At 37.9% G+C, this 10,761-nt stretch overlaps 1 protein-coding gene across 1 annotated transcript; it reads right to left on the reverse strand.

The window, feature by feature from the left end:
- Positions 1 to 554: 554 nt before the first annotated feature.
- Positions 555 to 10,426, reverse strand: LOC105045534 (probable protein phosphatase 2C 15). Its single transcript, XM_010923849.4, has 8 exons — positions 9,912 to 10,426; positions 9,200 to 9,371; positions 8,936 to 9,089; positions 8,792 to 8,855; positions 8,557 to 8,664; positions 8,321 to 8,446; positions 7,876 to 8,108; positions 555 to 1,137 (listed from the first exon to the last, which is right to left on the reverse strand). The coding sequence occupies exons 1-8, from the start codon at positions 10,131 to 10,133 to the stop codon at positions 918 to 920; spliced, it is 1,299 nt and encodes a 432-aa protein (XP_010922151.1). The 5' UTR covers positions 10,134 to 10,426; the 3' UTR covers positions 555 to 917.
- Between the last annotated feature and the right edge of the window lie 335 nt (positions 10,427 to 10,761).

The following is a 10,761-nucleotide window of genomic DNA, read 5'->3' on the forward strand; positions in this document are numbered from 1 at the left end:
CATTGGCAGAAAGCTCTAAAATATGTTTCTAGAACAGAAGACAGAATTTTCTTTATAAAAAAAAAAAAAAACCCTGTAACATACGTCGAGTCTGCCAAGAATGTTGAGTGTAATCACGTGTTGTGGATGCGCACAGGTATAGCTGTTGATCAAATCCAATAATCAAATCGGAGTTTGAGAGCGGGTCTGCGCATTATTACAGCGACCAGATCAAATCTACCCTTCAAAGAACTCTAAAAGAGTTAAGAGCAATCTGATCTTCCAGCTTCTTGCAATTTTCATTTTTTTCACAGAAAAAGCAGTGGGAAAGGACCATGAAGCCCACAGACTCATCAAAACTAAAAGAATCACCTCTAACATCATAGTGGTTTCTGCTATCGTAAGCCTCTTCTTTTAAAGTGGCCAACTTAATTCACCCACTGCAATTGAGAACCAGGTTGAGACGCATTTCATTTGACACAAAGTTACCCGGCGGGACAGATTAAGCATGGAGCAGGAAATACAATGTTATCAACATCACTTTAACAACAAAATTTTTCTGAATCACAAATAACAATAGTTTATTCCTTGCTATGAAGGACGCGAACAACAAATCATGATAAACTAATATAAAAACAAATATAATACATCTAATGAAGAAAAATTTGCACCGGCCCTGCCGATAAAATACGGGTAAACATACCCATTGCCAATATAAGTAACTTGCCAGCTAGTATAGCAATTTGTTAGAAGGGAAAATCAACTTCAAATAACATAAATCATCACTCGAATCACGTTCCTTTTACAGATATTACATACATGGGTGCCTACTTCATCCCCAATGTCAAACAATCACGCAGCCCACAAAAATTGGCAGCAAATTGAATTCAAAGAACAAAATAATTGAATGGGGACAATGCGAGGGGAAGGAAGAGAAGTTACAGCACTTTCACTCCACTTGGGCGTTTTCCTTCCATTGCATCCTTTTTGTTGCGGCAATCAGCACATAGGAAGGGGCCTTCCCATGGCTTTGAGCTGGTGGAAAAGAGCGAACCAGCATGCACGGATATGCCCTCGCTAGGAGCAAGGTCAGCCTGGCAGATAGCGCATGTGAACAGGCCTGACGTTGTTTGCCCTCCTGATGAGTCATTCCCTAGCCTGAAATTTGAGAAGAATACCTTCAGCATTGAAAAATACTGAGATGCAATGAATACATGATCGTGCAATAAAATCAGCTTAAAATCTGTAACCTTAAAAAAAAAAAAATTGCAGACGCTGACTGAAGAGAAAAACCAGCTACAAAATATCCTGAGGCAACCAATTAGGGGCTGCCCTGTATTCATATTACTGCTGCTGGATATTACTGGTTCAATTACACTTCAACGGGCAGTCATAGCAAGAAAGTACAAACAGAAACACATCGAATGTACCAAGAATCAAAATACTGACAAATGAAGAAGGCCTTAGACCATGTGATGATGTGAAACAACTATAACAAGAAGCAACATGTTTGCTATGGATCATGTTGTAAACAGAAACATGATTGGAAGCTTCAGCTGAAAAATCCAAATCCAAAACCGAAACCGAAACCGAAACTTTCGGTTTCAGCTGCAAGTAATCTGAAAGTAACCATGGTTTTCCAGAGATTTGTTTGGTCAGAGACTTATTCATGGCCCAAGCTTATTGTACATACGGGCAATTGATGCTAATCCTTGTCATTTCTTTATCTATACCAACTTTGAGAAGCAGTTCCTAATAACTAGGTTCAAAATCCATAAGTTCTATGAAAATTTGGAACCATCAGGCTATTAGATTCCGAAGAAACTCAATAATTTGACAGACTTGGCAAGCCCAGAGCTCGATTTATCAATTCTCATGCATTATTTTGTCACTAAATAATCAAATGATTTATTGCACTCTTAAATCCTAATTGCTTGGTACTTGATAAATTACTTTTTTACATCCAAAAACCTCAAGTAGATGCATATCTATTTGGATCTCATGTTCAAAAATAAAATGCAAACAAGTCGAACAGATTGCAAGCTACTCAAGCTCGACTTGAGCTGAAGCACGATTTAACTCAATTCCTATCGAACTTGAATAGCTCGAATAGTTTTTCAAGTCAAGCTCGAGTAGCAACATACTTGGCTCGAAAGCTCACGAGCCTACTCGAATTTATATATATTTTTAATAATATTATTTTTATTTATAACATATATATTATTAGTAGAAGGCTCAATTTCAAGCTCGAACTCAAGCTCGAGTATGGCTCGATTGATATTCAAGTCGAGTCGAGTTGAGTTGAGTTGCGTCAATCTCGAATTTTGCCTATTTTTCATTGAGCCAAGTTTGAGCTTGGAATATTAAGGCTCAGTCAATCTTGAGTTGAGTTTCGAGTTTGAGTATTTTGAGTTGAATCGAGTTTGAGCTTCCTACTACTCGACTCGGCTCAGTTCGATTGCACCCTATTCAAAAATACATATATTGTTTCAGTAGAAAACCACCAAAAAGACTTACTCAAGAGTCCTAGACAATACAATATACCTTAAATTGACATCTTTTTACCCCAAATTTTCTCTTAAGTTTTACCTTTTAAAAAAATGTTGTTTTTTGGTCGAAATTGCCAAATGTAGAGATATTACATAGATTGCCAACCACATTAATATCATTTGAAAACCAAAACCAAACCCAAAGATTGGATACAAAATAATGTAAACCTTCTAATTTCAGTGAAAGAATCACTCTAGATAGTTGATACTCTACCCTTAGCCATTTATGAGCTTTCTAATGCTTGTCTGTCTTTTTAAAGCATCTATCTATCCAAATAATTCCGAATTCAACTAAATCAACTTACATTTTTGCCTTGACCACATTGAAGTGCAACTTACAATGAACTTCTAGACAGACCATTAATTATCTTTTAGTATGAGCTGTCAAGTTTCATACAATACTAATCAGCATCGGCGCATCCACTCAAGTACATTTTCTAGAATATTTGATTCTTTGCCATCAAAAAAACAAGTCTTGGTGATTTTATCATGGACTGGTACAAATATCAAGAACGAAAGGTGATCGTATCACAAAGAACTGGTGTAAATGATAAGAATGATGTGCACATACTTTTGTTAACCTAGTTTTTATGATAGTGCCATATGAGGTGACTTTATATTTGTCGAGAACAAAAAGCATTAAAATAATATTCTGATGAGTATATAGACCAATAGAAAGGCAGTAAGAACTGAATAACCATAGAAAAGAGAATTCCAAAAAATTAAATCTTTTCTATAAATGCACCAAAGGCTGCCTTGAGGTTCTTGCCCCTGCAAATTAGTTATAATCAAGGTTTGAAGTTTTGGCCAACATGGATCTGTTTCAGTCAAGACTCAGACAAAATCATCAGTTAATTTATGGTTTTGGCCAATTTCAGTCACTTACAGCCAAAACCAACTGGTTTCAGTCAGTTTTAATTGGTTTCAACCAAAAAATGACGGAAAGCATCTGAAATATGTTTTTGTATTTAAAATCCTTCTCTTTTTTTTCAGCATTGTACACCACTTTTTAGACTTGATTCGATCTTGGATTGTTCTAAAACCTTCACTTCCTCAGTATCCTTAAACTCCATAATTAATAAGAGTTAAATGTGATTATGAATCCTTTGTTCTGATTAATGGTTGACTAATTGTGGGGACTGCTACAGGCTGTTTATCAGATCTCTGAAAAGGTTTTAGCGAACACTTACCCTTTTCCTACAAGAGATCCCCAGGGAAAAGTGTTGCTAAATTTATCTTATGCTATTGCAATTGTTAAGTTAGTGGAACTTATTTAAGCTGAGCGGACTTTTTATGTGGAATACTCAAAATCTACTGTGTAGGACAAAGTAAAACCTAGATAAATTAATATAAAAGGTGCATAGGCATATCTCCAGCTTTAAAACCAATGGTGTAACAGACAGCAATAAATTGGTGATTTCGGCAAAACTTAGTCAATTGTCATTGGTCTTTAGCAACTTTGGCCCCTTAATGAGATAAAGCCTCCATAAAGACCACTGCTATTAGTAACTTAAAAATTCCACATAAAATAATTCTCAGACTAGCATTAACAATTACATATAAGACACCAATAGAACAATAAAAAAGAAGATTTTTTGTGTAAATATAAGATTTTATAACTATACACATCAAATTACATGGTATAAGCACCTCCAACTATGTGGAGGACATTCTCAAATTCAACATGTTTGCAAGTTCTCCTCAAAAAGAGGCAGAAGAGAAAAGGAACTAAGAATAACACAATTATCAAATAAAATGAATATGAAACAACTTGAGTTTTAAAATGAGCAAATAATATATGTTTCATGATATAATTCATTATCAAACAGAAATTTTCTTAAGATCACCAAAAATGCAAAGGCGTATAATGACTACAGAGATATAATAGAGCATAGATCTTAACATCAAATCTCAACTAATTTTTACGTCCTATTTTCAAAACACTTAATTGAATTTCTAAGAAGTCACTTAAAGTTAGATTCACCTTCTAATATTAAACATAAATGTGTAAGAATTGAATTTTTGACAGAAATTTTTCCAACAGATGAAGGTTATATGGGATCAAAGTTGACCATACAAATCTATGTAATGCATTTTGATAATTATGTGTATCAATCTGTGACTAAGGGAACCTGTTATGCTCCAGAAGCCAGAAACAACGCTAAGGATGTCAATAGCCAGTCAAAAATCAAAGCAAAGAGGATGAGAAACAGGAAAATCTAGAAACTTCAATTCAGGGTCATCATAATGTTCATAATCTAAAAATGTTCGATTCAAGGTCATCGTAATCTACAAACGTTCATACAACCTTATTCCTCCTTTTTAAGCTCCAAAGAATAAAATATCAAAATAATCCTACAGATAGTTGGACCCCATGACTAATCCTAAGGTGGAGAAAAGGAAGAAAATATATTGCCTTTGACAGTCAAACACGAAAGAGTTGACAGATGGTCTGTCTGACCTGCTTCTGCCATAGTTCCTTCTTTTTTTGCTTTTTTCACCTTTACTTCTTTCTTTTGTTCTCTTTTCTTCATGGCAAAGATCCAGTTTTAGTCCACAACTCCACTCTCCTCATTCCCCTTGGTTAACACTTAGGGCATGTTTGGTTGGAAGGAATTGGGCTCTAGAATGAAAATGGGAATGAGTGACTCCCATTCCAGCTATTTGATTGAGGGGAGTCGCATTACCATTCCAATTTCAGAGTGGGGATGGGAATGTCCCATTCCGATTTTGATTCCATTTCCAATCATGAACCAAACACATCGGAGAATATGACCAATTTGATTCCCATTCTAATTCATTCTGATTTTGATTCTGATCACGAACCAAACATACCCTTACTACCTTGTGTGTTCACACCCATAACCAATTTCTAACTTGCCTAATTTTGCATGACCATTGGATGAAAAGACAAGTGGAAGGGTGAGCGGTGGAACAAAAGTTTCAGTCTCGATTTATATAATGATTGTTTTCTTCTTTCCTCTTCTTTCCTTCTTTCTTTTCTTCCTTTCCTGCTTTTTAGGCACCAAAGAGGAGTTAAATGCTTCTTAGCCAAAACAGCCAACTTCCTCTCCTTTTGTTCCTTATGGTGTGGTAAGTGACCGGCCACCAACACTTGTCCATTCGGACCCCCAACGACTGGAAAATGATAGAAAAGGCCATTCCAAGATCTAATCTCCTCCATTTAACCAGAATTTAACTTCAAACTTGCAAACCCCCTGCCCCCCTCCCAACTCAAAGGAGAAAGAGAAAAGCTTCAAAAGTTATATAAAGTACTTCACAAAAGATTATTATATCTTTCTTTATTTAAAATAGAAGTTTTCATTTTGTGGAATACTATTTGCCATTTTTTTAGCGAAAATACTGTCAAGCACTCGCCACTTATCCTTATCTTCCACCCAGGCAGTCTTTCTACAGCCCACCTAATCCATCCATTTTTCAGGTCATCGACCAACTTGCCAATTTCTCTCTCACGCATACTAATCTCTCGCTCTCTATAGCATCCAACCCTTGTAGATTGTGGGCGTATCTCCTCCTCCTCTCTCCCTCCCCACCTCTCTCCCCCCTTATTGCTTTTGGCCTTCCTCAATATTTCTATTTTACTGCCCTATTAAATTTCAGGGGAAAAAAGCAATGATAATAGCAAAGTGAAGATTTGAATGCAGATACTTTCTACCAAGTTTAACCTCCAATACTATTTGGAATTCAATACTTGATTCCCTTCCCATTGTGTGGCCCAACTAACTTAGCTCCTCTACCATTTCATGGCCCACTTCCACCTCTATTCTGAGTTGTCAGGGAGGGGCGAAGATTTATAATTTTTTAAAAATATAGTTGCAATTGGTATGATAAGTAGGATTCCATCTTAACCTCAGATAAAAAGGCAGAGTGGCAACGGATAAAGTAACTACCCTGATTGCTAGGGAGGGGCGAAGATTTATAATTTTTTAAAAATATAGTTGCAATTAGTATGATAAGTAGGATTCCATCTTCACCTCAGATAAAAAGGCAGAGTGGCAATGGATAAACTAACTACCCTGCAAGCAATCACTATCATAACCCTTTAACCATATATATCTTCATTTATTTTTATTGTGCATCATGATACTTGGATTATAATTAGAATGATTTATAGTGACACCCCACCAACTCAACCCTCCATCCAAACCACATCAAAATCCTAAGCTTTAACCTAAAAGGTCTGCAAAGTTACATTTAGATAAGCATTGGAAAACACAAACTGCCCACAAAAGTGACAAGATCTAACCTACCAATTACTTCAAATTCAGGATATATTTCATATAATTCAAACTTATCCAAACATAACAGGGGCAGACCCACTTTCGAACCAAGACAACAAGTCGAGTTTGAAGCCAGGTTCTAAACTAAAATCAAAATCAGGTCATGCTAAGGTCATATGAAACAAAATCTGATCAGATCGACTGGAACATATAAACATGTGACAAAAAGGAACATGCGTTTATCACAATTTATCAGCAACACCTGCGACATGATGAAGGATTTCTTCCAAATCACTTCGATAGAAGTGCTTCAAATTTTTTCCATTTTTTTATCTTTCACTTTTTCTGATAAAATGTGGACAAAAGGACCATACAAGACATCCCAGCCAACTGGACAAGAGATCAGCAATCAGGATTTCCTAAAGCCATATAAAGTGGCCAATAAAGCATACATAGATAGACTAGTACTTTGCTAAAAGGCATTTAAAGAAGTTGATACAATGCCAAAATGCCATTTTGTGATTCAAACCACCCTTTTTTTCAAGATGTCATCATGACATTGGATCCTCATGTTGCAAGCCAGCTCATCTATCATTACAAAATAAAGCACAGACAGACAAGATTAGATAGAAGTGATTCATCAATTAAAGCACAGAATCAGGTGGCAACAAGCATGAAAAGATGAGTAATATACGACTTAGAAACCCTTAGTAAAAGCCTATCAAATTATTCAGAATACCTTAACCAGAAGTCCTCTAAAAATCATGGCAATGAATGTTTGTACATATTAACAAAATGCGAAACATAGCTTTAGAAATGAAACAACAAAGCTACCATATCTGGTTATGGATACCAAGAAAATGGGAAAAAAAAAGGGGAGGCAAACCACTCATGCCCATACATGTTATCAGAATCAGGTATATACATCGCAAGCTCTAAGCAAGGAAGAATATGAATTTTACAGTCCTAGCATTGAACTTGTATTTCCAACTAACAAGTCGCATCAGAATAAAAAGGGGGAAGATTATACCAGTACCAAATATACAATAACAAACCAAAAATGATTTTGTTATCTAAGAACAGAAAAAATTTATGATAACATTGACCTTTCTGCAAGCATTGCTGAACCTTCTTCAAACAGTTCTTCTACAATACCCACAGCGGACAATTTCTTTGCCAGTTTACTAGCGGAATCCTTTGACCTTTTCCTGAAAATGAGAGACTTAAATTTGTTCATCTTTTTTGGTGGGGATGGAGGTGGGACTGAATGATCAGGAGGAATTATGTCAACAACGATGCAGGTTGTGTCGTCTTTCAGCCCCCTTGTCCTCAGAGCTTCCTGAATATTCGCCAGTCAAATGTGATGAGGATGCTTTACCATACAATTAGCTGGATTATCTACATCTATGTCATCAACAGCAATCAAATCCAACACTAATGCATCAATAGAACTATATAAAATGCATTGCCTAAAAACTGAACCAGGACAGTGACACAACTTGCAAATGACAACAAAAAAAACTGAAAAGGCCACTGTAACTAATTATTCACCTTCACAACTTGTCTGGCAGCAAGCTCAGCAGGCAAACCACGGCAAGAATTTGCAGCCATTTCAGAGGGTAGGGCATCCCAAATGCCATCTGAAGCAATTATAAGTCTTCCCCCAGCATTCGATAGCTGGTGTACCCATAAAGAACATTAAGTCAAAAATGAAGAATATTAGAACTGATGGAAGTAAATTATCAAGGTTGTCCAAGAATAACCCTTAGAAAAAATTGGTACCATACCTTGACCTGTTTGACATAAGGTACTGGAACAATAAATTCTCCAACATCCATATCTCCAATAGACCTCGATAGGCATAGACCCCCTGGCCAACATCGGAGGGGACCTATCTGAAAGGAAGGAAAGAAATCGATGAACTTTGCTTCATCTAATGTTGTAGAAAATTACCTAAAACGTTTTCATCATCCATGTCAGTTCATTTAAATTAATGAAAAGCAGCACAGGATGTAATCCCACCTCAGCACCACCCACGATGCTGAGCCTTCCTACTTCACCTCCACTTGCAGTCACACGCTCCCTCCTGCACATCATTGTTAATTTAAGCAGAAAAGGCAAAGATTTTAGCAGAATAATATAAAAGATAGAAGACTAGGTACCCACTCTTCCACATTCTCTTCAAGCCTGTGATCCACGGTCAACAGAGAAACCACGCCGCTCTGGGCATCTAAAATACAACGAGAGTCTCCAACAGAAGCAACAGTGATGGTCCACCCATCAATTATCACAAATGTGGCAGTGGTACCAGAAGTTTGTCCTGGTAGATATCATGTATCAATTGCACCTATATTAGTTCATCCAGACATAGGCCAAATCTTCAACAGAATAATATCCTGAAGAAGCAAGAGAAAAAATTAGCGGGCATGCCTCTGCTCTGAAATTCTTTGTCGGCCTTGACAAACCCAGCAACTAGCGCGCGAGGCAAAGCTTGAAGCCACTCTTCCCGGCTAAGCCCACGAGGTATCGCACTCAATACATGATTCAGCAGGTTATCCCTTGTATATATTGCTGCAGCATTCCCATTGTGGCCATCAAAGACCTAAAAAAAAGAAAATCATCTCAGTTCCCCAAATCATTCTTCTTATGAAAAACTGCATGGTATTGATGGCAACAAAAATAAATAGAGTTTGCTTGAAGGATTCTAAAGATCATCATAACTTTTAGAAGCAAAGAGGATACAATAAATCATTTTTTCCCAAAAAAAAGCTCTATGCGACTCCCAGATCAGGCTGCTCACTACTGTAATCCAAGAAAATCTTTCTTCCAGAGGTCTATTAAATCTTTACCAAGCAATGCATTCATTTCCCCTTTCTATAATTAGATAAACGAACATTAAATTTCACCAAAATCGGCACCCTTTTCCCAAGTATCATTGAATAACTTAATAGAAGATCAAGATAGAAGTCAAAGTTCGCAAAGCAAGCAACTGAAAAGATCAAAACCACGCGAATTCACTTATCAAGCAACCATGTAGACAACCATCAGAATTGTGCGAAAACGCTGGAAAAGAGCAGATCAATGTGTTAAAGCCAAGCAATGAGAGAGAGGGTGAGGGGAAAAAGAACAAAAGAAAGCTCACAGCGAAGACGCAGAAGGTGGAGGAGGGGTTTCCGGGTAGGCGTTGGCAGTCGGTCTTCATGAGGAAGTAGTCCTCCCCTTTCTTGGACTGCGCGGCGCAGCCATACCGGATGCACGGCCTCTCCATCTTCTCGCTCTTCAGTTCCCGCTTCATCAGCGCTGCCAGCGGCACCAGATCGTGCTGCTGCTGGTGTCGCCGCCTCCCCTCCGCCGCCGCCGCCATCTCTCCCTTCCTCCTCGAGATTCACGCCCTCCGATCTCTCATCCCCAGGGACCCAGGCCTCAGATCTGGTACAAGAAAGCGATACTGCCGACGCCAAGAAGCAGAGATGGGTGACGGATGGGAATTGGGATCAACGCGGAAACGCGGTGAGCGGCTGACCGGGACGTGAACTGTACTCTGCCCTCCCTTTGAGATTCCACGAACCCTGGCACCCATCCGCCATTAAAGAAATGGAGCAGCCCTCCGGTGGAAAAAAATAAATAAATAAAGTGAAAACAAACCCTTTTTTCAATTAAAACCCTGGCTGGAGACTACAAGAAAAGAAATATATATATATATTTTTTACTGTACGTGTACTGATTAAGTATTGTTTAAGGATGATGAGAATATAATTATAACAATAATAATGAGATTAGTGGAATACTGAGGGAGGAGTAGTTGAAAAGTAGCCTGTGACGAGAAAAGAAACGCCTTTCTTTCGGCCCTTCTTTCTCTCCACTGCTTTCTTGGCCCTTTGGACGTCTCTTTCACCGGAGGGACGAAGAAAGTGGTAAAAGGTCGTGGTACGTGGGAGGCGATGGGTGTCTCCGTGGCGGGGGAATTTTCCGCCTTAATTTGCTTTTATGTA

Source organism: Elaeis guineensis, chromosome 2 (assembly GCF_000442705.2).
Source record: "Elaeis guineensis isolate ETL-2024a chromosome 2, EG11, whole genome shotgun sequence".
NCBI lineage: Eukaryota > Viridiplantae > Streptophyta > Magnoliopsida > Arecales > Arecaceae > Elaeis > Elaeis guineensis.

Bases quoted from the DNA above. Each gene is read 5' to 3' on its own strand.
- LOC105045534 (XM_010923849.4), bottom strand. From the start codon at position 10,133: ATGGCGGCGGCGGCGGAGGGGAGGCGGCGACACCAGCAGCAGCACGAT. The intron at 9,090-9,199 runs GCATGCCCGCTA...GATATCTACCAG, and splicing joins CAAAGAATTTCAGAGCAGAG to GACAAACTTCTGGTACCACT. The intron at 8,665-8,791 runs GTGGGATTACAT...CCTTCCTTTCAG, and splicing joins GCATCGTGGGTGGTGCTGAG to ATAGGTCCCCTCCGATGTTG.